General features: G+C 57.5%; 1 protein-coding gene across 4 annotated transcripts in view; it reads left to right on the forward strand.

The window, feature by feature from the left end:
* CHCHD6 (coiled-coil-helix-coiled-coil-helix domain containing 6) overlaps nt 1-25,229 on the forward strand; it is a 250,654-nt gene extending 225,425 nt beyond the window's left edge. For all 4 annotated transcript variants that reach the window (XR_007921948.2, XM_051852609.2, XM_008260313.4 and 1 more), the window contains 2 exons: nt 22,870-23,005; nt 25,003-25,229. Coding sequence is in view for 3 of the 4 variants with exons in the window: in XM_051852609.2 (XP_051708569.1) it covers nt 22,870-23,005; nt 25,003-25,008 (142 nt within the window). In the remaining variant the exon portion in view is untranslated. The remainder of the gene's footprint in view (nt 1-22,869; nt 23,006-25,002) is intronic.
* Nucleotides 25,230-27,469: the final 2,240 nt, after the last annotated feature.

Genomic DNA, 27,469 nt, shown 5'->3' on the forward strand with positions numbered 1-27,469 from the left:
AACCCAGCTCATGCCCTGTGGCTCTCAGCCTGGAACACCCTCTCCCGTCCGTCCTCTGGGAACAGAATTCCACAGCATTCCCCACCCCCGCAGCCCCGCAGCCAGGTGACCATGGGGTCACCTCCTCCCCCTGTGGCATCCTACTCTGGGTCCTGGAACAACTGGCTCAAGCCCTTGGAGCCTGTTTTCTCAACTGTGCCTGTGGAGGGGTGGTAATTCTGCCCTTGCAGCCAGAGTGGGAGGGTAAGAGCTTGGCTGAAGCACAGGTTGGTCCTGGCTGTCCAGGTGCTGTCACCACCCACTGCACGTGGCTGTGGGGATGTGGCTCTTTGAAACTAGGACACGCTCTAAGTGCATAATGCACCGTGGATTTCAGAGAGAGTACAAAGACTATATAAAATATCTCAGAATTTTTTCATGTTTCCTACGTGTTGGAATGATAATGTTTTGTTAAAATACATTATTAAAATTAACTTTACTGGCTGGCGCCGTGGCTCACTAGGCTAATCCTCCACCTGCGGCGCCAGCACACCGGGTTCTAGTCCCGGTCGGGGCACCAGATTCTGTCCCGGTTGCCCCTCTTCCAGGCCAGCTCTCTGCTGTGGCCCGGGAGTGCAGTGGAGGATGGCCCAAGTACTTGGGCCCTGCACCCCATGGGAGACCAGGATAAGCACCTGGCTTCTGCCTTCGGATCAGTGCAGTGCGCCGGCCAAAGCGCACCGGCCGGGGCAGCCATTGGAGGGTGAACCAACGGCAAAGGAAGACCTTTCTCTCTGTCTGTCTCTCTCACTGTCCACTCTGCCTGTCAAAAAAAAATTAACTTTACTGGCTAGCGCCGTAGCTCACTAGGCTAATCCTCCGCCTGCGGCGCCGGCACCCCGGGTTCTAGTCCCGGTTGGGGCACTGGATTCTGTCCCGGTTGCTCCTCTTCCAGGCCAGTTCTCTGCTGTGGCCCGGGAGGGCAGTGGAGGATGGCCCAGGTCCTTGGGCCCTGCACCCCATGGGAGACCAGGAGGAAGCACCTGGCTCCTGACTTCAGATCTGCATAGCACACCGGCCATAGCGGCCATTTGGGGGGTGAACCAATGGAAAAGGAAGACCTTTATCTCTGTCTGTCTCTCTCTCACTGTGTAACTGTGCCTGTCAAAAAATAAAATAAAATAAAATTAACTTTATTTGGTTTTATTAAAGATTTATTTATTTAAAAGGCACAGTGATAGAGAAAGAGAGAAAAGTATCTTCCATCTACTGGTTCACTCCCCAAATGGCTGCAGCGTCTGGAGCTGGACCAGGCTGAAGCCGGGAGTCTGGGACTCCATCCAGCTTTCCCATAGATGGCAGGGGCCTGAGTGCTTGGACCATCTTCTGCTACCTTCCTTGGTGCATTAGCACGGAGCTATGTATTTTATGTGTGTATAACACATAGCTGAGTATGTATTAGCATGTGTTTATGTATTTTCATCTACTTGAAAGAGTGACAGAGTAAGAGAGAGAAAGACAGAGGGTGGGGAGGTGGATGTTATCCGTCACTGTCCCGCACCCCAGTGCTTATAGCACTCAGCGCTGGGCCAGGCTGAAGCCAGAAGCCCAGAACTCCATCGTGAGTGGCAGGAGCCCAGGTGTTTAAGCCATCACCTGCTGCCCCCCAAAGTGTTGATCAGCAGGAAGCTGAATCAGAAGTGGACTAGCCCAGACTTGAACTGGCACTTGAACATGGGATGCTGGTGTCCCAAGTCGTGTCTTAACCCACTGCACCACAACCGTCGCCCCCTTGGGAACATTTTTTTTTATTGTGCCTACTATAAATTGTGAAATTTGACATATGGTTTGTATTGGTTTCTGCTGGACAGCGATGTTAGTCCCTGTCTTCCCTCTTCCTTTACCAGCCTCCTCCCTTCTTGGCATCCCCAGCTTAACCTGCTGCACCACAACGCTGTCCCTGAATTCTGCCTGAAGCCTGACACGGGGTGGCTTGTGTCCTTGTTGGACAGTTCTGGAAGCTGAGGCACTTGCTGCAGATGGCACGGGTGAAGAGCTAGGAGAAGCATTGTTACAGAACACCCTCTCCTTTCCCGTTTTAAACATGAGGGGCCATAGTGAAAAAGAACCTTTGCCAAGGTCAGGAGCCAGTTAGCAGTTGAGCAAAGACCTAAACCAAGGGCTCTGGCTCCAGGCCACTGAGAAATCCACCCCATCGTGCAGCCACTTCCTTTACTGGCTGTGTGGTAGCAAAGCCTACGCTAGCTCTTAGCTTAAGCTCCATGCTTAACTGGAGAGCTTCTGAGGACAAGAGGGAAGCAGTCTAGGCAGTGACATGTAGGCTTATATTTGGATACGAAATGGTGAGCAGTTGTTGGGAGCTGACCCTGGTGCATGTGTGGCCAGTTGCAGAGCAGGCTGGGGAAAGATAACACCATATGCTACTGGTCTTGGTGAGCACATGGCTTTGGAGTCTGATGGGGCAACCTGGGAAAATGCCTGTATCTGCTTTGACCTCAGGGCCTTCCCGTGTTAACTGAGTATGTTTCCTTGCAATGGTCCTCTGAAGGTTGAATCATAGCCTGCAGGTACTCAGTGGGCTCAGCCCTCTGCCTTCCTCGCTCAGAGCGCGGGATTGCTGCATGGATTGTTCTGCGAGTCAGTAGTCCCTCATCACAGTCGGCCACAAAGCCTGGTCGTGGCTCTCTGTGCTTCTCGGTCTGAGTCTGATGACAGCAGACACATATTGGTCAGAATTCAGGGCCAGTGTGGTGGCGCAGCAGGTTAAGCTGCCTGCACCACCAGCATTCATATGGGCACCTGTTGGAGTCCCAGCTGCTCTGCTTCCAGTCCAGCTCCCTGCTAATGCACCTGGGAAGGCAGCAGAAGATGGCCCAAGTGCTTGGGCCCCTGCCACCAGCATGAAAGACCCCGATGGAGTTCCAGGCTCCTGGCTTGGGCTTGGCTCAAGCCCCAGATGTGGCTATTCAGGGAGTAAACCAGTAGATAGTACTTCTCTCCCCAACCCCTTTTCTGTTACTCTGCCCTTCAAATATTTTTTTTTTTAATCAGGAATTGTGGGGAGCAACTCGGACTAGACTAAGTTACTGGAATTAAGACTTATTCTATGCATCTGCTCTCCCACAATATGGCACTGGGAGAGGAGAAAACAGCTTCTACACAGCTGCCTCTTGCCAACTTGAGTGATGACCTCCAGGAGCTGATCCTGCTCCTGATTGGAGGAGAGCAGCGTACTCAGCGTGTGGGCAGCCGAGTTGGGATTGGCGGAGGAGGACTATAAAAGAGGAGAGAGACGGCATGCACTAGGAACATCTAAGGGGAACATCTGAGGGAACACCTGTGCAGCCCCCGAGAGAGCCTGCCGGCGGTGTGCCGCTCCCCCGCGGAAGTGGGGAATGTGGCAGGGGGAACCGCCCTTCCACGGAGGTGGAAGGGTCGGAGGCCACCCGGGAAGAACCAGCAACAAACCCGGGGAGGGCCGAGCAGACAAAAGAACAGCGCAGGGTCCTGTGTCGTTCCTCCATGAAGAGGGGGAGCGACAAGGAATTTAGGTAGAATTTGATGCACATAGGCTTGAAGGTTTTGGAGGATGTGTGTAGGGTGACAGCATTACAAGACTCTTTCAGCCACTGTGGGGATGGCTAGGGACTGGTGAGGAATCCTAAGGATGTCTGATCTCAGCCTTTCGCCCAAGAAAACAAGGGCTTCCCAATCTACGCATGGAAAAGAGACTACAAATTATCTTGCTGCACAGACAGCCAGCAGCAAGTCATGAACCCAGGAATCCCGAGAAACGGCTCCTCTTATCCAGGTCACTGTGGTCTCACTCTCCTGATTTGTACAAGACCAGTCCAGGCCAGAATCCATTTCCATCAGGGAGAACTGGCAAGGGGCCATTAGCTGTGACTGTGGGCCAGGGGCATGCGAAGGTGCTCAGCACAGCAGCCACGTCGTCCCGGGCACCAGAGCCAGCGGCAGCCTGCGCACGCAGCATGGGAGTCGAGGGCCAGAGCCACTGTGTGCTGTTCTGTAAAATGGGGCTAAGAGAACGCAGGCAGCGAGCCAGCGTGAGTGTGAATAAAGCCGTACGCGGAGCACCTGGCACGTCACGGGCACTCAGTAAATGGTGGCTCTTCTTATTTATGACTGCGACCGACGCCGTTAGAATCCAGCCTCTGCTTCAGACTCTTCCAAATTTCAGGGCTTTTTGTGCCATCGGTCACATTAAAGGACCAGTGCCAATAAGACCTTAAAATGAAATGGCTCTCATAATAAGCGATAAAGTCCCACTCACCGAGATGTTGCTGTGAGAATGCTTTCGTCAGAAACCCCAGCCAGGCACAAAAGGCAAGGTCATCCTTGCCGGCTCCTCTGTGGGCTCCTCAGGGTCCCCTCCCTCAGGACTGACCACCATGTAGCCTCCAGCCATCCCTGTGCAGGGGTCCCCTGAAGCTCCACCCATAAATCCCAGGTGGAGGGGGCCTCTGTTGCCCAGCAGCTGTTGCTGTTACCTGCAGGTGTCTCACCCCGTCAATGTTTCTCCGGACAGAGAGGAAGAGAGGTTGTTTGTATCAGACCCATGCTGTGGTCCAGGCAAACTGTGAGGTGCTTTGAATATATTATTCTACTTATTATGCCTACTTTATAGACAACAAAATTTGGAGACAGCAAAGTGAATGGGCTTGCCCAAAGTCATAGAGCTGCCGGCGCCGCGGCTCACTAGGCTAATCCTCCGCCTAGCGGCGCCGGCACACCGGGTTCTAGTCCCGGTCGGGGCGCCGGATTCTGTCCCGGTTGCCCCTCTTCCAGGCCAGCCCTCTGCTGTGGCCAGGGAGTGCAGTGGAGGATGGCCCAGGTGCTTGGGCCCTGCACCCCATGGGAGACCAGGAAAAGCACCTGGCTCCTGGCTCCTGCCATCGGATCAGCGCGGTGCGCCGGCCGCAGCGCGCTGGCCGCGGCGGCCATTGGAGGGTGAACCAACGGCAAAGGAAGACCTTTCTCTCTGTCTCTCTCTCTCACTGTCCACTCTGCCTGTCAAAAAAAAAAAAAAAAAAAAAAAAAAAAAAAAAAAAAAAGTCATAGAGCTAATGAACAGGAGAGTCGGCGTCTAATCTACTGTTTCCAGAGGCTCCCATGCAGAGGAGGTGTGGCTGGGAAACACAGCCAGGACAGGAGCAAATGGGAGAATTTTGAGTGCCAGGGGGTTGGGTTTTATTTTAATGCCTTGGGAAGCTACAAAATTGAGCTTTGAAATGGCATCAGATGTGTGTCTTAGGAAGATAACTCTAAAAGGAGTATATTAAGTCTGTTGGGCTACAACTCTCCTATCCTTATGCACTTGATTATTTCTTTCAATGTTTACATGTATTTTTTTTAATCTACTTGAAAGGTATAGAGAGAAGGAGAATTTTCCATCCACTAGTGCACTCCACAAAATGCCTGCAACAGCCAGGGCTGGGCCAGGCTGAAATTAGGAGCTGAAACTCCACTGAGGTCTCCCACATGTGTGGCAGGGACCCAAGCACTTGAGCCATCATCTGCTGCTTCCCAGGCACGTTAGCAGGAAGCTGAATCGGAAGCAGAGCAGCCGGGACTGTGAGATGTGATGCAGGCATCCCAGGTGGTAATCCAACACACTGTGCCCCAGCGCCTTCCCCTGAGTCAATTATTTTCAAGCTCAAGTACAAGACATTATGTTTACCTGTGTCTGACTTCAGGATGTTATATTTGTCTGTGTCTGATTTCATGCTGGTTTCAGAAAGACTATTGTTCTAGCCTGTCTCTGTCAATGTATGCATGTGCCTGTGTGTGTGCACACGCATGCATGAGTACGGGCGTGGGGGAGCACGATACGCCCGGAGGAGAGAAGAATGCCTGGGAGTGGCTTCCTGCCATGAGACCACTGGCTCATGACAGCTGTGACTTGTGACAATGTGGAAAGCAGGAATTTTATCTCTCACATACCTGGCAGTGATGGAACAAGATGAGGATGCCAAAATAACACGACTGCTCTTTTAACAAAGATGCCAGAATTTCCACACACTCAATTGACTCTGAGCAAATCGATTTGGAACTCTCTCTTGAATTTCAGAGATAAGTGCATCCTGTATTTGCCCCTTATAATTCAACATATATTTCTAGCACAAGTACTACTTTATTCTGCATTTCATGCATCGCTCTGCTTTCTAAAATTCCTGGCAGACACTGTGTGTGCAGTAACTTTAAGAAGTGGACCTTTCAAGTCCATCAAGATACTGTGCTCAGTACTTTACACCTAGTAGTATGTAGACTTGTCATTCACACATTGGTCGATTTGCCATGGACTGCAGCATCTTAAAATGATGAGCGATCCAAAATATTCATTTGAATATGTATATACCTCTTCAACATTTTTCAGAATTACAGTTTTCTCATTATAAATAGGATATATGAACATTATTTTAGTAAAGCTACAACACAGAAAAATATAAAGAAAGTTTTAAAGAAAAATCCCAGACCCCTTCCTGCTTCTGTCTGGGGACATCACACTGTGGTCAGAGCCCAGGCACACGCCTGCACAGAATGGGAGCAGGAACTCGTGTGAAGCACACAGCCCAGCGTCTGCTATTTTCCCTTCCAAGTAGGAAACCAACACTGACTCAACAAGGCCATCAGCCCACACATGGCACTTTGTCTGCTCCCCCAACAGCATCTTTTTTCCCTTTCTGGTCCCTAAGAGATCTGCTCTGCTCTTAGTTGTCATGCGTCGCGGTCACGTCCCGAGTCTCTCTTGTCCGTCATGACCCTGAGTCTTCAGGACAGCCTGGGCTTTTGCTCTGCAGGGTGGCCCTTGCCCTGCCTCCACCTCACGTTTCCTCATGACCAGGCTCAAGCTGTGTGTGCTTGGCAGGAAGAACCCCAAACTGGGGCTGCGCTCTTCCTAGTATGTCCCGGCGGGAGGCTCAGGAGCTCACTCCACCTCCCACTAGCAGTGTTGACCTAGCCTTGGTCTCTCTGGGCGAAGTGCTCACGTTCCTTCAGCGTCTGGTTAGTGTGCTGTGGGGAGAGACTCCCACATTACCCGCTCAGACCGCTGCCCATCAGCTTGACGTCTGTGGACAAGTCTCACCAGAGTCCGTCCCTGCGATGGTCATCATAGGGTGGTTATTCACGTCCAGCGTTCCTCCTATACTTGAGAACGGAGATGCTACCAAAGGAGGAGTTGTACCTCTTCTCCATGTGGCTTTCTATTTGTTTATCTGGTTATGTCGGTGAGGACTCGGGTATCACATTTATTCACTGGGTTGGAATAGAAACCTTCACTTAGTTTGATATTCAGAATGTCCCAGATTCGGTGCCTCAGACTCCTCTAAGCTTTCAGCATGCCTTTTCATTCCCTGGGCACGTCTGTACCTCGTGGCACAGGCTGTTCCAAGATTATCTCGTTCTTTCTCTGTCCCAGTCCTGGAATCAGCCATTTCTTCAAGGAGCCCTGTTCTTCCATTGCAGAGTGGTTTTAGAAACCAAGGTCAGGTCTCTGCGTGTCCTCATTGCTGCTGAGGTGCCGTTGCTTGTGGGCGGGGTAGAAAATACACACCATGCATAGACATGGACATGTAATGTCGGTATACACACGGTGCCTGGGCCCATAAGGATTTCCACATCTGTGTGCATTTAAAAATTCCCAAGTTCATACTGACACTTGCAGGACCAATACCCAAGGGTCCTTTGCAGCCTTTCCTTTTCCATATTTAGGAACCCCTGGCCCCTGTTCCCTTCAACATAAGCTCAATCCGTGAACTTTTATGCTCAGTGTGAACAATGTCACAGCCACTGCCAGCTCTACAACCCCTCAAGCCACTGCGACCGCCTCCTTGGGCTCCCGTCCTTACCAGGGCAGGCTGATAGAAAAGACTTCCATCCGTTGCTTTCTGAAAACACCTCAGAGTCCTTGAGCAACTTCCGGTGGACGGGAGTTAGGAGAGGGAGGCCAAGCCCGGCTCTCCCCATTGTACTGCTGTGGAATGTGGCTCCATCCCTCCGCCTCGCTGGGCTCGGCCCAGTAGCCGGCGGCTGACCCTGCGATGGTGCTAAGGGAAGCCAGTTCTGGTTCAATGCCAAGGTGTGGCAGCAGAGGATGAGGCCAACATTCTGGATGCTTTCTGCACTAAGAACGAGTGGCCAGCAGTCCCCCTCGTGCCCTGGCTGACATCTGAGGGCCAGGGAAAACTGGGGCCCGGAGGACCCCCCCTTGCCTCCTCTGGTGTGACTCACACGGGGTGGGGGGCTGGGGCTGTTGTCCTTCTGCCATCACGTAACACAGGCCCAGCAGCGGGGGGCTCCCCTTCAGCAGAGCCAGCGTCAGCCTTGGCGTTCCACGAGCTGCAGTTTCTAAATGTGCTCAGGGCAGAGCTCGGAGAGAGGCAGAGGATTTGCTCTGATCTGTTTATTCATTGAGATGGCGTGTGAGATGTCAGCTGATAAAGCGTTGCTGCAATTTAAAAAACAGTGAGCATCACAAAAATTAACTCAACATGGAGCCCAAATGTAAAACATAAACCTGTAAAGCTCCCAGATGATAACATAGTAGAAAAATCTCGTTGACCTTGCGTTTGGGGATGACTTTTTAGATAGAACACCAAAAAATAAGATTCATGAGAAGAACTGATAAGTTGGACTTCCTTAAAAAAACAGTGAGGCTGGGTGAAGGAGATAAGATTAGAGAGTTACCATTTGCCCCGAGGTCTGGTGGGGTCCTGTGGGGTTCCCGTCTAGCGGGATGTAGCGGGATGCCTGGGGAGAGCGATGGCACAGCCTCGCCTCCGCAGACAGACTTGAGCATAGGAAGGGGGAGCCTCCCAGGTGGTGCCGGGGTGGGATGTGGCCTGTCCAGGCTGGATGTGAGGACGAGGCTGGGAATGGAGCCCAGCGTGCCCTGAGGTACGGGACCCATTGTCTGGGCGTGGAAGGGTTGATGGCAGGGAGGACCCCGGAAGTATACTGGGGCGTCTTGGGGGTGGGGGCTCAGATTTGAGTTTTACTGCACAGAGAGGCTCCAGGAAGTCCAAGGTGAGAAATGGGTCAGGGATAAATTGAGGGGTCACCTGAGGGGAGGCCCCCAGGGAGGAGCAGGTGTTGCCGGCCCTCTAACCCAGGCCCCGCGTTAAGGCAGCACCACAACTCCTGAATGGTCTGGATCCAGTTCTTCCCTCCCTGTGCTGTGTCGTGTCAGTGACCGGCTCCTCACCGGAGCACAGCACACCTGCTTGTACTCAGGTGGCTGCTGCAAGGGGACAGTGCCCAGCATTCTCGTGCCTTGGTTAGGGGCTAGGCGCAGCCCGGATGGTCGCACTAGTTTTGCTGTGGAAAGCGGCCACGGCCTCGCCCAGCAGGAGGGACAATGTGTGCTTCAGCCCAGCCCCTGACGGGCATCTTGACTCCTCCATCAGCAGTCCGCATGGAGCGCCTGGCTGCCTTTGAGGTCTCCCAGAATCCGGCAGGTGCCACCCACAGGACTGCAGCCCTCATGAGGCTTTCCCTGACTGCTTTCCCTGAGTCACAGATGGCAGCGGTGAGGGAAGATGGCCCGGATCAGGCTGGGCTGGGGGCAGGCTAGCAAAGGGAGCTGTGTTTGGGAGCAGGAAAGGTGAGAAGGTAGGGAGGTGGGGCGCAGGATGGCCCAGGACAGACACCATTTAATGTGGGCTGGGCCTGCCAGGTAACCAAGTCCACAAGCCCGACCTCACCAATATCCAGGGCATGAGTGGGACCCAGTCTCTCCCTCCTAGAAGCTGTGAGAAAGTAGAGCCCTGATGACTCAATTATTGATGCTCTACCTGAGTTTGTGGAATATCTGCTCCCTACTCAGTATTCTGTGCAGACTTGTAGAAACGGGGGGAGTAAGTACACTGGCTCCTGCCTTCCGGGCACTCCTCTCTAATAGGGAGATGGCTCCCCCATGACCGGCCTGCAGCGTGCTTGGTGCTCTGATGGGTGGTGTTCAGGGCACGGGACCCCCCCAACACAGGTGAGCAGGCCAGGGAAGGCCATAGAGCAGCAACACTGAGTCGGTAGTGCCTCCTCCAGGGTGAATGGACAGGAGAGGCATGGGGCTGGCAGCTCGCTCACCTGGGACCACCTGTGCAAAGTGGGAACAAACTGCTGGGCCAGGATCCCTGCAGAAGCGTGCATGGGCTTCTGTGCTGTCTTGGAGGGTGGGCAGAGGGCGGAGAGAATGTTCCCGAGAAGAAAGAATGGGAGCCAAGGTGTAGACCCAGGAAAGCACAGGGCGTGTTGCGAGGACGGCCTGGGGTGCTTCTCTCTCCACTCACCTGTTTAACCACTGCTGTGTGCAGCACTAGCAAGGCCTGGGGACAAATGAGCCACCAGAGGCGTTTGTAGGCAGAGTAGAGGCAGAGAATGGCCCATGAGAGATTCGTCTGCTGCAGAGCTCACGTGCAGGCTCCTGCCGGCGTGGCTGCTGGCCTGACTTGCAGAATTGCCACTCCCAGCACAGCAGTACCTCAGTCTGGGTGCGGGACCAGGGGCTCTCAGAAGATGGACATGGGTCAGTTTGAAGAGCACTGTGTCCTCCAGTAGGGGCCATGGATGGCCGAGGAACGCCAGCGCGGGCTCTTAGAACCCGATCACCCCGTAGTCCCGCTGCTGGCAGAGTGGCAAGGGGACTAGAACAGGCAGGGGGAGCCTTAGGAAACCAGGGCTGACGTGTGCGAGGCCCGTGGGAGTCTGAATCGGGGATGTGAGGCCAGATTCCTGAGAGACGAGGAGCCAGGCAGAGGATGCCAGCTCCATTTTGTGGGGCCCCAGGAAGCTCTTTGTCCCGTGGTCTCCTCTGTGGGGCAGCCCTGGGGCCAGGGCTGTCAGGGAGCTGGATGCCTTCCTTCCACTGCACCCACTGCGGTTCCTAACCCCACGTGCATGTGTGTGGATGCTCTATCAGGCTCTTAGCGCTCCCTCCCCGTGTCAGAGGCTCCGGGCAGGCGCTGAGGCTGGGGCCGGGCTTTGTTCACCTGGGGTGCTCCGCTGCCCCTTACTGAGCCTGGCTCCAGCAATCACTGGAGTGTGGACGAGGATGGGTGGATGAACAGAGGGACACAGTCACGTGAAGGCAAGAACTGTGAGAAAAACAGTACCAGAACGGCAGTGTAGCCGGACAGGTGCCGAGCGCAGCCAGCAAGGATGGACAACAACAGTGATGGAGAGGGCTGGGAGGCCAGGGCCTGGAGAGAGGGGTTGGTGCCATCTCCTGCTGGATCAGGAAACAGAAGCCACTCTGCGGGGCCAGCGTTGTGGCACAGTGAGCTTTCTGCCAGCTGCAATGCCAACATCCCATCTGAGTGCTGGTTTGAGTCCTGGCTGCTCCACTTGCAATCCAGCTCCCTGCGAATGTGTCTTGCATGGCAGCAGAGGATGGCCCAGGTACTTGGGCCCCTGCTGCCCATGTGGGAGACCTGGGTTCCTGCTTCCTGGCTTCATCCTGGACCAGCCCAGCTGTCACAGCCGTTTGTGAGTGAGTGGATGGAAGATTCTCTCTGTCTCTGCCTCCCTCCCTCCTCTCTCTCTCCCATTTAAGTAAATAAATAAATCTTAGAAGCAGCAGCAGCAGCAGCAGCGGCCGCCGCTCCGAGTTGAGGGAGCCACCTGCTGCAGATGAAGTTGCTGACCTGGAGGTGTCAGCCTGAGGTTTCTCAGGCGCCTGCGCACAAGCTGCTGGAATTCTCACATCTCTGAGGCTCTGTTGGCTGTGCATGCCCAGCCCCGAAGCCGGTCCTTCTCAAGAGCCCCCGGGAGCCACTGTGGGTCCTCGAATGGGTGCCCAGCCGCCACAAAAGCACACGCCTTCTCTGCGCTCCTCCGCGTCTCATGTCACTTGCTCTCGCTGCAATCTAGAATTCTCTGGGAAGAGGCTCGGTTGTGGAAACTGGGGGCAGGCCTGTACTGTTGTCTGTTTCCCGTTATGGGAATCCAGTCAGCTGCTTTGTCACTAGATGGGGAGTCTTTTTGCTGAAACCAGTAAACCATCCCAGGCCCAGGGACATCTTGGTGGCCGATGGAGATGACCACCATCTCTTTCAGTGGCTATGGTCACTCGTTTTCTGGCGATCAGTGGCACTTACCACCGGCCCCTGCCCCTGCAGCTCAGGGAGCCGGCCTCAGTAGCAGCGTCAGCAGTCAGCCTTGGTCACAAGGGGTTGGCTACCAGCAACGGCAGGGCCACTGCTTTCTGGTCATGTGAGCAGACCCAGCGCACTCTTCCCATAGAGAAGTCCCAGGCCCTGCCACAGGACAGTTCCTCTGCTGCCTCCCACGGTCTTCTAGTTGCCCTGGCTTTGAGGATGGTTGCACATGTAGAAACTGAGAGGTGCCGAGGCCTCCGTGTGGTTTGGTATCCCCTGGAAAGTGACTTCCCCGGGGTTTCCAGCCAGGAGACGGCTGGCCTCTCAGGGCTGTGGCGTGGGAGGGCCTGGAGGCCAGGCTGGGGAGCTGGCCCTGCCTCTGCGCCTTGTCGGCAGGTGGGCTATGAGAGGGCTCCTCCTCAGAGCAGGAAATTGTTGTCACTTAGAGGAAGTAAGTCCCACTGACTTACCCTAAGCAGGCACGGAGTGGGCTGTAGGCCCACACAGCAGGGCTTCTCCATGGAAAGGCTTTGAGAGAGGAGCCTCTGCAGCGGGGAACGGCGGGGGGGCAGCCACGCGCCGGGCTCTCCCGAGCGGACTCTGGGCTCACAGGGAAGCCTGGTAGTTGTCAGGTGGATTTGGGTAGAGCCGGCCAGGCCTCGGATTCTAGGAGCTCTCTAGGTGGGGACGGCAGGGCCCAGGGCCCAGAGCGGGGCATCCCACATCAGGAAGCTCCCTGGAGTTGGTGTCAGCAGAGAGCGGGGCTGGGGGGCGGGCACCCATCAGCTGGGAGCTGACAGAGATGGTGCAGGTAGAGACAGCAAGGCCCCAGTGAGGGATGGGGCGGAGTGTGGGAGACCAGGTCAGTTGCCGGGTCGAGGGCTGGTGCTGGGGCGTCAGCCATCTGAGTACCTGAGAATCGCCAGCAGGCCTCAGTGGCCAGAGCTGCGAGGGACCGCCACGGCAGGTCTCCCTGGCAGAAGCAGTGCCAGCAAGCTTGTCCACCACAGGCAGTCTTAGTATCTTCATTGCCCAGTGCCGACGACCATTTCAACGTTACTCCTGCCTTCCCCATCGCCAAAGGCTGGAAAGTGCCAGGACAGGAGCCCTGCCCTGCATCTGGTGAGTGGGCGCCTCCCAGGATGACAGGTGTGTCCTTCTGTATGTATCCCCACCAAGAAACAGAGGTGGGCGGCCCTTCCCCAGTCCTGGGGGTGTGGGGGTATGGCCCTGTGGGGGTGCGTGGGAAGGAATGGGTGCAGGGACTCCTGCCACGGGCAGCCTCTTCTGCACAGACTCAGAGGCAGAGGCCAGGGGCCTGTTCACATCTCCTGTCCTCTTGGGTGCACAGAGCTGTCCCAAGCCCAGGCCAGTCCCTGGCCTCTCCTGCCTGAGGCATGGGGCCAGCGGAGGCCAGCCTCCAGCAACTGACTGTGATCCCATGAGGCTGGTGGGTCGGAGGCAGGCTCTCTGGCGTCCCCTTGCCCAGGCTGAGCGCTGCACTGTTGATAACTGCCCACTATCCAAGTCCTGAGTGACCAGCTGGACTCAGAAGCATCTCAGCCCGGCCACGGTGAAGGCAGGAGCCTCCTGAACAGGGATGGGCCCTGACGAAGATGAATGTCTGATTCACTTGGAATCTCCTTACTGCTGCCGGTAATAAAAAGCCTGCCCCACACATGCACCCCCTCCTGCTGATGTTTCTCTGAAATTAAATATCAGGAGGACATATAATAGCCCAATTCCACACCAGGCCAATATTATCAGATTGATGTCAGCAGTGATAATAGAAGAAGCATAAGTTGATGAGATTCCATTTATTAAATAAAGTAAAGAGAGCACACAGGGAGTTGGGGAGTGTGCATGCGAGCCGGCACTGGGTGCGCTCAGGCGTGAGCGTCAGCTGGACGGAGAGAGGAAGACGCCCTGGGTTGGTTCACCCAACTCTGTCCCCGCCTGCCCAGGAGCCGGAGGCCGTGGTGGGAGTGCCTGGCCGGCCTGGACAGCAGTGCCCAGCACAGGAAGGCGGCAACTCTGCTCTGACTCAGGCCCGCCTTGCTGGGGCCAGTTTCCTTTCCTTTCCTTTCCCCTCCCTGCCTGTCCTGTCCCTGTCACCTCCAGGCGGCCAGGTCTCCCTGGCTCCTCACCTTCCGCTGTAGACCTCACCCGTGAGCCTCCTGTGCTCCCCACGTGGCGCTGACCGGCTTCTGCCTCTGCCGGGAAGCCTGCGTGACTCAGGGCGTGGAGACTGTCCTTTGTTCCTGCTTGATGCCCCTGGGTGTCTCTTCCTCTTTCAAAACCGTTTGGAGTTTCCTGAAGGCAGAGTGGAGCTTACGTGCTACAGTGTGGGGAGAAAGGGCTGTACAGGCTAACACCCCAGGCTTTCCCATCCTGGGTCTCTCTACTGTGTGACGTTGGGCAAGCCACTTAACCTCTCTGAGACTCATTGTCCCCATCTGCAGAATGGAAAAATAATGCCTTGTTCGCCAGGTTGTCGTGATATTCTTAACACCCAGCACACAGTAGGCTCTCAGGATGGCCAGGCCCACAGGCCCGCTTAGATACACTCTCCAAAGAGCCCCGGTTCACCACCATCTACGCTGCTTACCTAGATAGAAACAAGCCCCCTGCTCTCTGCTTTCCCGTATCCTGGCTTCGCCCAGATCTCTCCCACCACGCAAGTCTTCCTGGGAGCAGGAGTGCGCAGACGGCCGTGAATTTCAGCGCATCCCCGTGTCTGTTATGGCGGTCAGCTCTTCTCTAAATGGAGACGAAGCCTCACAGGGAGCGGCGAGGAGCTGAGAGCCACGCGCAGACCTGCCCAGAGCCTGCGTGCAGTGGCTACAGCGCCTGCCGCTCCCCGTGGAAGGTGGCGTTTGTGCCCCCACTCACTGCTCCCCACCCGGCCTCTGCAGAACTGTCCAAATGCTTTTCTGCATGACCGGCTCTATGGGGTCCCCAGGGCTGCCCAGCAAAGTACCCCAGACTGCGTACCTTTAAACAGGAGGCACTTATTCTCCCAACTCCAGAATCCAAGTCCAAAGGCTGGGTGTTGCGGGCCCAGCCTCTCTGGAGCCTCTGGGGAATGTGTCGCGTGCCCTTCCCAGCTTCCGGTGTCGCTGGCCGCCCTCAGCGCTCCGTGGCTGCGTACCTGCAGGGTCTCCCCTGCACGCACATGGCCTTCTCCTATGGCTGGCTCCATGCTCATGTCTTCTTCATAAGAGGATGTGAGTTGGATTCCTGTTGCTATTATCAGGGGCCCACCCCAACCCGGTGTGAACTCATCACGTTTCCGTATCAGGCGTGGATCCGGGGACACTCTCCACGCTGCCGACCTTTGTGTTGGTGGGGGTGGGGGAGTTCTGGAGCCCCAGGAGCCTGCCACCCCACCAGGTTGTCTTCTCCTGGCACCATGTTCGGTTGGAAGTGACAGACATGAACTTAAGCCGGATGTGGAGTGTCTGGGCTCATAGCACAGGAAAGCTAAAGACAGGTCCTGGCTTGGAGGGCCTGTTTCTCGGGGGTGACTGGTGACGGCTGTTGGAGACCTGGTTTTATGGCCTTCTGGAGGGTCGGTTCCAGCTCCAGACCCGTGGGTGGGACCGTGCCAGCTCAGTCTGGGTTGTGCCGCCCAAGCCCCTGCTCCCCAGGAGGGAGTGCGGGGGAGATGGTGGGAGCTGCAGAGGGCACACAGTCTTATCTGAAGGTGCGGCCGTGTGGGTTCAGTTCGCAGGAGGAAAGCGTGTGCACAGTCGCTGTCTTATAAAAGTGAGTTTCCTTCCCTCCTGCTGCCCTTCCTGGCAGTCTCGGGTGTATCCGGTCACATCCTCTGAGCAAGCAGCTGCTGCCAGCTCTGAGCCAAGGGGACGCAGGGCAACCTGAGCCCGCCCAGGAGCTTCCAAGCCCTCTATGGAGACAGAAACGTGTCAGCAGCCACTGTTGTGCCTGCCCATGAGGGTGTAAAACCACTGCCCTGGACCCAGGGAGGTTGCACTGTCAGGGAAGACTGCTGTGGAGGGGGTGAGAAGGAGCAGAAGCAGAAGGGAGGCACCCCATCCTGCCCTGGGCTCTGCAGTGAGGGGCGGCGCACTGCGCACGGGGAGGCTGGTGGTGCACGGAGCACTCGCCCTCCTAGAGAGAGCATTCAGTGTAGCAGCAGATGATGCCAACGGCACAGCCAGAATGAGGACGGGTTCTGGTGCAAGGGCGCATGGGGCCAGTGCGGGGCTGTGGGAGCCACAGTGGGCCAGGCGGTCTGGAGGGGGCTGAGTCCTGGCCCTGCTTCTTCTGCCGTGGCTTTGAGCAAACTGCTGAGCCATTGTTTCTGCATTAATGAAAAGAACACCTGCTACCTTACAGGGTTCTCCTGGGGTTAAACGAGATATGCTTATCCCAGGGTGCTGTGATCGCCAAAAGTGAGTTTTTAAACCTGGCTCGGCATTTTAGACTGCATGCTGGGCTCAGAACATTACCAGTGGGCCGGCGATAAGGAGGACCATTGAAGAGGCTTTTGTAACGACAGTAGAGGCGAGGGCAGGGACTAGCAGCTGTCCTCAAACAAAACTTGGCAACTCCGTGTGGGTGGGGAGAAGTCAGGGGCTCTGAGGTGTGCAGGTAGCTGAGCAAGGTAAGAAGTACAGGGGGAGGAGATGCTGGGCTCAGAGCCAGGCCCGCTGGTCCCTGTGGGCTTGTGGGTGCTCCTGGGCTTCCCTTGTGGCGTGAGCTGGACACCGGGAACAAGACAGGGGCCACAGATGCAGTGAGTGCCTGAGCCAAGGCAGAGGGCGAGTGGAGAAGAACCAGGCCACCGGGCCGCAGAGGCAGTGAGAGCCGAGGCTGTAGAGGCTAGGGCCTCCGAGCCTCAGGATGACGGGTGCTGTTGGCCGAGCAGTGAGGCGGGCGGGGGTGCTTGAGAAAGAAGAGCTTGATGAGGCCAGGCCTGGGGACCAGGGGAGTGGGTGAAAGGGGAGCCCAGGGCAGCCCCTTTGGGAAAGAGAAGCAGCTGTGGCCTGAGTGAGAGATGAGGCAAATGCTGTTTGATTTGAATGCTTTTAGGTGGTTTGAGAAATGGGTGTGTTTTGATTGGAGCAAGTGGAAAGGTGAAGGCAGAGGAGTGACAGGTTAATAGGAGGGGGCTGTGTGGGTGCCAGCACCGAGCTGGAGTTGCCACAAAGCTGAGCCTGGGGCCCGAGTGGCCAGGGTGGCCAGGAGTGCGGTGGCCCTCTGTGGCCCAGTCACTGGGCACAGGGACTCACTGCCCTATCCGTGGCCCTCACAGCCCCACGCCTGGGGGAAGAAAGCGCCCATGATGCATGGAGCTGTCTCGGGCGTGTGAATCTTCTGACAGCTCTGCAGGCCAGGTCCCTCTTCCAGGCCTGACCTGCTGACCACAGAGCGAGAAGTAGCAAAGCCAGAGCCTTCCCCAGGGTCTGTGTGACCCCAAAACGTGTGTTCTTTCTGCTGGGCCTAGGACCCCCCACCCCCTGTGTCTGCTGGCTCCTTGGTGAAGGGATTGTGCACATAAGTGACTGCCTTAAGATGCCTGGGGAGGGAGCACTGCTGGGCGGCCGGGGTCTGAACCGGGCCTTGAAGGACGTGTTGAAGGAAGGCCGCCCTGCCCGGCCTGACATCTGGAGTGTCCCACGCCCCAGTGCTGCCTGTGTCAGCCCTTCCCTACCAAGCAGGGCCAGGACCCCGGGCTCCCTCAGGTGCCCCCTCCCCACCCTGAGTCCTGGCCCTGCTTCAGTTTCCGACAGACGGCAGGTGTCAACAGGAGCCGTACCTCACGTTGGCGCTTTCACAACCACTGCATCTGGTCTTCAACCTCTGGGGCAGGAGGTGTTGCCCTCCCCGTGGTGAAGGTGAGGGCGGTGAGCGCCAGTGAGGGCGGACGGCTTCCCCAGCGTTGCCTTTTGAGAGCCCCCGCTGACGTGGGTGGAGCAAGCCCCTTCAGAGCCACGCTCCTGGAAGGGCGCCCTTGCTGCAGTGGGCGCTCCCCGGGTCGGGTCTAGGACTCGCTCTGTCTCGGGAGAGCTCACCCCACGCTGTGAATCCCTTGCTTTGTGAGGAACGCCTATTCCCACATTTGTGACACTTTGCGCTATTGTGTAAGTATCGCAGGACAGGGTGGCGGTGGCCCAGGGCTGGGTGGGGGTGAGCCGAGATCCGTTGCACCTCCTTTCCTGAATGATTTGCCCCCCCCCCCCCGCCCCCAGGCCTGGCCCCACCGGGCTTCACAGAAAGCCTCCATTTCGTCAGCTCTCCTCTCCCTGTCTTAGCCCATTCAGAACCTCTTTGGGGACAGATGGGTGAAATTTCTTCCAGTTGACATTTGCCGACCATTCTGTCTCCTCGTATTGTTCCTGATAAACCCCAGAGGAGAGGCCTCCGCAGTCCCCGAGGTGACAGTGCTGTGCGAGGGATGGATTTCACCACGGCCCAGTTTCTGCGGGGCGTTCTCGGAAGTTTGCCCTCCGGTCTCACAGGGGGCCAGCCCGGGGCCACGAGACCACAGCGGGAGAAGCCAGAGAGGACAGAGCTCCTGCTTGGCTGTGGGGAGAGGGACAGGTTACCAAGCCACTGTTCTGCTCACATACAGCCTTGCAGAATAAGTGTCCACGTCTCTGTCGTCCGTAACAGGGAGTGAGGCCGAGGGCTCAGGCCCGTGTGCTCTGCCTCCACCCATGCCTCCCAGGACATGTTTTCCATGCCAGTACCACTCAGCTATACTGAGCCTGGAGCTTCCCCGAGCCTCTCCCTCCCACCCAGTGTCTGCTGCGTGCCTGTGGCCACCACCACTGTGGTCCAGCCCAGAGTCCTGCTCAGAGGCCCCATGATAACGGGGCTCAGGCACCACGGGGCCAGCACGTGGGGAAGAGCCACAGAGGAGAGGTCGGAGCAGAAGGACAGCTCTGTGAGTGACAGGAGAGGCCCAGGGAGCCTGGCGGTGCCCCCAAGGCGCCGCACCGCAGGCTGGTAGGACAATGCACTATGACTTCCCACGGTGCACGGCCTAGGGTGGAGGGCAGAGGGCCAAGGTTGAGTCTGACTTCAGGGTGCTCCCAGAGGGAACATCAGAGCCGTGGGGCCCAAGGCAGCCACAGTCGAGGACCCCCTGAGACGAGCTGCTGTGTGGGGCAGCTGGCCTCCAGGGGCAAAGCAGCTTCCCGAGGCCACAGATAGACATACCTTGGCCCACAGCCCTCATAGAGCCCCTCACCAAGGCTGGGAAGAAGTCAGAGGGTCAGCCAAGGTGCCCTGGCCGGGGGGCTTATCCCAAATGACCCTGCAACAGCAGTGGAAGCCAACAAAGGGGGCCTGCAGAGGCCCGAGAGGAGAGGGCTCGTCTGTTTGCATGTGAGGAAGGACAGAGAATCTGCAGAGAAAAGAGCCCACTTGTCCTTACGAAATAAGGCTCGGGCCCATGCTTGACGCACTGCTTACGTCACCACTGGGATGTCTTCGTCTCACATCAGTCACTGGTTCAAGTCTCGCGTCCTCAGCCTCTGATCCAGCTTCCTGCTCATGTACATCCTGGGGGGCTGCAAATGATGGCTTCTAGTGCTTGGGCCCTTGCCGCCCCCCACCCCCCCGAGACTCAGAAGATGTTCCTGGCTCCCAGCTTCTGCCTGGCTGTTGTGGGCATGGGAAATGAACCAGTGAGTGGCTGGCAGATCTCTCTGTCTGTCTCTGTCTTGCTGTCTTTCTACCTTTCACATAAAAGGGAAGATTAGATAGATAGATAGATGTGTATGTATGTAAAAGAAGGCTCTTTAAGACTTGTTCCGTGCAGTGTAGATACGAATCAGATTGGTGACCTCAGGGACTGGAAAGGCATAGGATTGAAGACCTTGTCCAGGTCAGCATTGAACCAGCCTGCCCCTCCCAGCTCTTCCCTCTGACCCCTCTCCCCAGTTTCCCCTGCCCCTCACATCCTTTACATTACAAATCACAGCCTGGGGCACTCCCCACCCCAGCATCCCTCCTCCCTCCTGCCCGTCTGGTTTGTAAACCATCTCACTCCTCCCCCCCCCCCCCCCAAGGACAGATCTTTCCGTGGGGTTGTTTCGGGGCTGGCGAGTGACTCCGCTCCTGCCCGTGGGGCAAGGAGAAAGCCGGGAGTGAGGTCTCACGGGGAAGGGTCGCTCTGCCTGATCCAGTGAGACAGCACAGGCTGCTCCTCCCACTGCCTCGAGCTGGGCCGTGCAGGGGACAGAGCGTGAAGACAGCGGCCTCCGCACGGCACAGGGCCTGGGCGGCGGCGCCGGGCTGCACGCAGTCCCGGAAGTGTCCCCTGCAGACTCGTGAGTGAGAGGCGTCAGCACAGGGGAGCTCGTGTCCTGCGCGCTGGGGATCTGCGCACTGTGCTGACGGATGAGCCGGCTTGGTTGAGTTATCTTGAAACACTAATGGTGCTGCTCTGCTCTCCCAGCTGCTGCATGGCTGGGCGTTTTAAATATGGAGATGGGGCAGGCCGATGATCGACCTACAAGTCTCCCGTCCCTGGGTCTGGAGCAGAGCGTGCATGATCGCAGTCCTTTTTACGGCTGGGAAGCCCTAGGAATGGTGTTCTGCGTTTTTCTAACTCCCTTTGACGCCCTCCACCGTGAGTGGTGCTGAATGCTGAAAGACTTCCAGGTGAAGGACTGGCGGCCCCTCTCTGAACCTGGCCTGGCAGCCCATTCAGAAAGCAGAGCCGTGCAAACAGCGAGACCCACACCACGTGAACGACCCTGGGCTGCCCACCACCCGCCAGCCGTGTGAGCTCCACTCGGGAGCTGGCTTCCCTCCCCTGTGGGACAGGGAGCCGGAGGCACCTTGCCTGCCGCCCAGGGCTGTCACAAGGCGTGGGGAGTGAGCGTGTGAGCATTTGATTGGTCCTGTGAGTGTGACTGAGTGTGCAAATCCGTGTGTGAGAGAGAAGCAGGGATTGGGAGCACTGGAGTGGGAGGGTGAGGCTGGAAGGAGACAGAGCGGAGTGCACGCAAGCGGCCGGGAAGGTGACTGACTCCGGCACAGTCCGCATTTGCAGTGTTTGTTTCGGCATTCGTTTTTGTTCCATAATTTTTAAAAGTGAGCATATGCTTTTCTTGTATTTTTAAATTATTTATTTATTTATTTGAGAGGTAGAGTTACAGACAGTGAGAGAAAGACAGAGAGAAAGGTTTTCCTTCCGTTGGTTCACTCCGAAGATAGCTGTGATGGCTGGCACTGCGCTGATCCGAAGCCAGGAGCCAGGTGCTTCTTCCTGGTCTTCCGTACAGGTGCAGGGCCCAAGCACTTGAGCCATCTTCCACTGCCCTCCCGGGCCACAGCAGAGAGCCAGATTGGAAGAGGGTCAGCCAGGACTAGAACTGGCACCCATATGGGATGCCAGCGCTGCAGGCAGAAGATTAACCTACTGTGCCATGGTGCCGACCCCTCTTGTGTTTGTTTTTTTTTTTTAAGATTTATTTTATTTATTTGAAAGACAGAGTTATAGAGAAAGGTAGAGACAGAGAGAGAGAGAGTGTCTTCCATCCACTAATTACTCCCCAAACAGCTGCAACGGCCAGAGCTGAGCTGGTCTGAAACCAGGATCTTATTCCAGGTCTCCCACATGGGTGCAGGGACCCAAAGACTTGGGACATCTTGTACTGCTTTCCCAGGCCATAGCAGAAAGACAGATCGGAAGTGGAGCAGCCAGTACTCCAACCAGCCCATATGGGATGCCAGTGCTGCAGGCCTGGGTTTTAACCTGCTTCGCCACAGTGTCAGCCCTTTCTTTGGGTTCTAAAAGTACTTTGGTAAAGGAGAAAGATATAGTAGTAAAATGCCCCATACTACAGTGATTCTCTCTTAAAAAGTGCCAGTTGGGGCCGGCTCTGTGGCATAGTGGGCTATGCCTCCGCCTGCAGAGCTGGTATCCCATAGGGGCACCAGTTTGAGTCCTGGCTGCTCCTCTTCCCATCCAGCTCTTTGCTGTGGCCTGGGAAAGCAGTGGAGAATGGCCTGGTACTTGGGCCCCTGCCCCTGCACCTGCGTGCTTCTCCTGGGTCCTGGCTTCAGATCAGATCCAGCCATTGTGGCCGTCTGAGAAGTGAACCAGCAGACGGAAGACCTTCTCTCTCTGCCTCTGCCTCTCTGTAACTCTGCCTTTTACATACATAGATAGATAGATAGATTAAAAAAAATAAAAAATAGTGACAGTCAAAATTTTTAAAATTCCTTTTTTGTTCATTCCTGTAGGTTCCCAGTTTTCCTTGTTCCACACATATTCATTTTAAAATCAGGGCAATCTTTATGTGAGAGATGAAATAGAGTGTGTGTAAGTCAGAAAGTTACAGTCTTGGGCCTTCCACACCAGATCTGGGTGTGGCCGGGGCCTTCCTGGGAGCTGGGACTGACACAGTGTCCTCCAGCTGGGTCAGCGCCCGCACCCCTTTCTGGCATCCTGCAGGTGCTTAGACCTCAGGGAAGGAGCCTAGGGTGGAGCCTCCGCCCCGCTGCCCAGCCCAGTCAGCGTCTGCTGGGGTCTGAGCCTGAGCCACCAAGCACAGGGCTGGACCTGTGACCTCGCTATCACACTTAGAACCAGAAAGCTAAGTGTCTCTCCGAGGTTGTTAAAGGGGCCCTGATGGACATCAAGGTCATGGCCAATGCCCAGCTTGTGCTGTTGAGTGTGTGTGCATCATTTCTCTCCCTGCCCTCTGGGGAGAGGCCTGGCCTCACCTGCACCTGCATCCCAGGCCTGCCTGCTCTTTTCCTCCCGCAGGCCCCGCAGGGTGGAGCCGGTGTGCTCGAGCCTGCAGGCCCAGATCCTGCGCTGCTACCGTGACAACCTGCACGAGGCACTGCTGTGCTCAGACCTGGTCAAGACGTACCAGCACTGCGTGAGCGCCGCTCACAAGGTAAGGCCTTGCCTGCCTCCCAGGGCATGGGACGCTGGAGACACGGGGGGCCTGGAGTGTGGGAGACCCCTGTGCCAGCCTTGTTTGCCATAGTCAGACATTCTACCTGGAGAATTCGCCATGGGCGGATTCTTAGTATTAGGGTGTCCTCAGTCCCCTCCCCATGCCAATGCTCCCATGAGGGCCTTGGACATCTGGCCCAGGGGACGCAGTCCCTGTGCGCTTTGCCATTGGGCTGAGCCAGGAGCAGTGCTGGGCAGCCAGGCCCCGCCTCCAAGGGCAGTACCTAGTTAAGGGCACACCTGTGCCCCAACTCCTCAGCTCTTCACACCCGGGGCCGGGGAGCGTGGAGGAGGCCCAGAGTACAGGGGGGAGTTGTGGCAAGGGCAGGGAGGACCAGCAGTGGACGTGGCCCCCACAGCACAGCCTCAGCGCAGATCTGAAGTGAGCAGTGGCCCGGGCTCCCTGGCAAGCAGGCCTGGCTCTGTGCTCTCCAGGGCTCAGCCAGCGGCTGCAGCTGTCCTAAAACCTGAGGCCACTCCCGGAGCTGGCCCAGCTCTGGCCTCCTGCTCCGCGCCTCCCATGTGCCCAGCTGCGCTGCCCTCTCTGGCCGAGTCTGCCCGTGTCCCAGGCCCAGCTGCAGCAATGCCTCCTGATGCAGCCAGGCCGCTCCAGCGCTGGCAGGCCCTTCGTTGGCTTGTGTGTTAAAAGGTACAGGAAAGGCCGCAGGATGGGTTCTCCTTGCCCACAGAAAAGCCTTGTCCCACGTAGGAAAGAAGCTAGAACATCTAGCTAGGCATCTGTGGTGAAGGCGGCCGCGGTGCGAGGCTGTGTGTTCCCCTGCCGGGTCTGCAGGTAGCCCCTCTCCCATCCCACTGAACCGTGTCCCCGGGGCCTTGTGAGAGCTCAGGCCACCGCCCCGCTCCGCTCATGCCTGCCTGCCAAGGCGCCCGCACAACCCCAGCTCTCACTGTCCTTTAGCGCCCAGCAGCAGCTGGTCACGGGCCAGGTGCCTGAGAGGAAAAGAGGTTTTCTCCTGTGTCATGGAGCATGGAAAGCTGCTTGCCTGATTTTGAGCGGAGCGCAGAGCTGGCATGAGCTGTCCCCGCAGTCGTGCGTGCGGGGAGCCAAGCACTGGCAGGCGGGACCCCGTGGCATGGGCCCTTCATGCTGCTTCTCAGCAAGATGGAAACCTTCCCACAGATCCTATCCCCCACCCAAGTGATGGGGGCTCCAAGTCCCTGCTTGTCACACACCCGACCTGTTACGAGGGGGAGGCCCTGGGTCCTGCTGGCAGAGCCCGGCCCCCAGCTCCCCAGGCCTGAACCCTGAGCTCTGACACGCACTCTGCTAGCCTCCACCTCAGAAGGCTCCTGGTGGAGCCAGGGATGGGGGAATGAGGGGTCCTTGAGAGGAACCTGCTTCTAGAAACAGCCAGGTGGCAGGGGATGAAGCCCACCAGCTGTGGGGGCTGGGAAGGGTACAGCGCTGTCTCCTGCTCAAGGCTCAGGCCACCGCCCTGAGCTCCCAGAGGCAGCGTGGACACCTGTGCGGTGCCCTCCAGGCCCAGACCTCAGAGCCACGGACAGAGTCACACAGCATTTCAGCAGCAGGGACCAGACTGTGCGCACTCTGGGGTGCCAGTGTACACTCTGTGTGCTGCCTAGAGAATCCTGAGAGTTGTTGAATGAGCGAGCAGAGGCGGCCCTTGGTGCGGCAGAGCGGAAGTGGGTTGGGGCTGTTGTGTGCCAAGGTCTGCAGCCGATATGCAGGTTCCAGAGCACAGAGGAGCGGAAGGCACGGTGCTAGCTCCCGTCACCGCGGGCGCATGTCGAAGGAGGGCCTGTCCCCCCGCCTGGCTCTAAGTCTCAGATGTGTGACCAGGTCTCAAGGGATGACGAGGGAGACCAGCTCACAGTGAGTGCAGTGAAACGTCACCACCTGAGATGACTCCAGGAAGAGAGCTGGAACTGAACTCTGACCCCTTCTGCTTGCAGGGTTGAGGAGCAGCCATCACTCCTGGCCCTGGCGGTGACTTGGAGCCCCGAGGAAGGGCCTGCTCGTGGGACCACAGTCCGCAGACCCTGGGCCACAGCCGCCGTGCCCTGCCATTTCCTGCTGGGGCATCCACATATGCCTCTGAGCTTGGGGCTGCCCTGCACTTGGGAAACAGTATGTTCTCGTGTCCGAAAGCGAATAAAGCAGATGTCTTTGTTTGCAGTCATTCGCTCCCCAGCAAACAGTCCCTGCTGCCTGCTCTGTGTCCGGCCCGCTGTCGGACATTGGCAGTCAGAGCCCTGTGAGACAGACTGCTCCTCTCGGGGGGAGCCTGGCCTGGCAGGGGAGACGTCCGGAAACCTGTAGTCACACTGTGCAGCGGAAGCAGGTATGTGGTGCACCGAGGGGCAGGCAGCTGTGTTGGGGACGGAGCAGGGGGGAGACAGGCCGCTTCCCGGGGAAGGTTCTGGGTGCGCAGACACAAAAGTAGAACAGATGAGCGAGGGGCCTGCCAGAGACTGGAGCCCCGGATGCAGGGAGGGCGGTGCAGGCCCAAGCTGGGGCTACTGCAGCTGTCTGAGGAGAGCTACGTGGGGCAGGAGGCGGGGGACGGAGCTGCGAAGGCAGCAGGGCCAGGCTAGGGGCGGCGAGTCCTGGGGCAGGCAGGGGGCAGCACTGGCAGATCTCCGAGTGACGTCGCCCAGCTCCCAGGCACGGGCTGGGCTGAAGGCAGGGGTCGGTGCTGGGGCCAGCAGGTGCAGGGGCACAGACAGGGTGGGTGGAGAAGCCTCACTGGCAGGACTCTGAGTGTGGCCGGGCCGGGGGAGAGTCAGGGCTGTCATCCAGGTCTCTGACGGGCGAGTCCACTGACAGGCACGCGGAGGAGGCAGGTCATGAACTGGGCTTGGGGGGTGCTGGGCTTCTGCGTGCCCAGCCTCTGCCCTTTCGCTCGTGACCCTCGCCACATCCCGAGCCAAGGCACTGATCACCCCTCGGCCAGCACTCTGACATCAGCTTGCACGTGCAGGAGCAGAAGGGGTGTGGGCGGAGCTTGTGGTCCTCTAGCCACTCTGCCGGTGACCTTGGCTTCCTGTTGAAGTTTGCCTGGGGAGTCCCCACACCATCTGGAGCTGAGAGCTGCAATCTTGGCTGGGCCTTCGCAGCGCAAACATCTCTGCTCCGCCCCACGTTCTCACACACTGTGCTCAGGGGAGCATGGAGGCTGGGGAGTGCCTGGTTGTCTGGGCAGGTGCACAAAACAGCTCTATTCAGCCAGGCTGTGCGTCAGCTGAGAGGAACCCAGCTCTGGGAGTCCGCCCTTCTGGAAGTTCTGTGTCAGCCTATCAAACCACAAAGGGAAGCTCAGGAAACTTGGAGCAGAATCAGCCCGGAGGAGGCGAAGGGGGCCCTGGCCTGAGCCCGCTGGGGGCTGGGGAGGAAGGAGTAGTCAGAGGTCACCTGGTCCGATGGCCTTGTTAAGTGACATCAGAAGCCGGCGCTGCAGCTCACTAGGCTAATCCTCCACCTTGCGGCGCCGGCACACCGGGTTCTAGTCCCGGTCGGGGCACCAGATTCTGTCCCGGTTGTCCCTCTTCCAGGCCAGCTCTCTGCTGTGGCCAGGGAGTGCAGTGGAGGATGGCCCAAGTCCTCGGGCCCTGCACCCGCATGGGAGACCAGGAGAAGCACCTGGCTCCTGGCTTCGGATCAGCGCGGTGCGCCGGCCGCAGCGCACCGGCCGTGGTGGCCATTGGAGGGTGAACCAACGGCAAAGGAAGACCTTTCTCTCTGTCTCTCTCTCTCACTATCCACTCTGCCTGTCAAAAAAAAAAAAAAAAGTGACATCAGAGCCATCCTCCAGCCAGAAGCTACGAGGCCCTTTGAGGCCTCCGAGGCTCTGGCTCTGGGGCTTTTTCCAACTCACGGGTCTCTCAGGAGCAACTTACAGAGTCCCATCCTCCTCTCCTCTCCTCTCTGCATGTCAGCCGGGGGTCTTGGTGGGAAGCAGAGACCACTGGGTGCACGTGCACCTCGGACTGGACACTGCGCACAGGCCTGAACCAGCGCTCTCTGTCAGGTGAAAAACAGCCTCCAGATCCCATGGCTGAAAACAACACCCATTTGATGCGGTGCCTGCTTCTGCTGGGGAGAGCTTGAGCCTGGGTCCACTCGGCCTCTCTGCTGGGCTTTCTCATGGGGCTGTGCGTTGTGGCCGGTCAGCCAGTAGACAGATGATTCTGGATGGCCTCCCTCACACGTCCAGCAGCTGGCCGGGCCACCAGTCTCCTCCAGCTGGTGTCCAGTTCCAGCACAGCCCGCGAGAGCGAGCCCCGTGCACACGTACCTGCTCGTGCTCTGCCTGCAGCCTTTCCTCCCGTTGTCCCCAGGTAGCCGGAGTCTTGGCAAGGCCGCAGCTGTGCTCTGCTTTGGAACGCACCGGAATGGGGTGGCGGCAGCCATCTCCCGGCT

Source organism: Oryctolagus cuniculus, chromosome 10, assembly GCF_964237555.1.
Source record: "Oryctolagus cuniculus chromosome 10, mOryCun1.1, whole genome shotgun sequence".
Lineage (NCBI taxonomy): Eukaryota > Metazoa > Chordata > Mammalia > Lagomorpha > Leporidae > Oryctolagus > Oryctolagus cuniculus.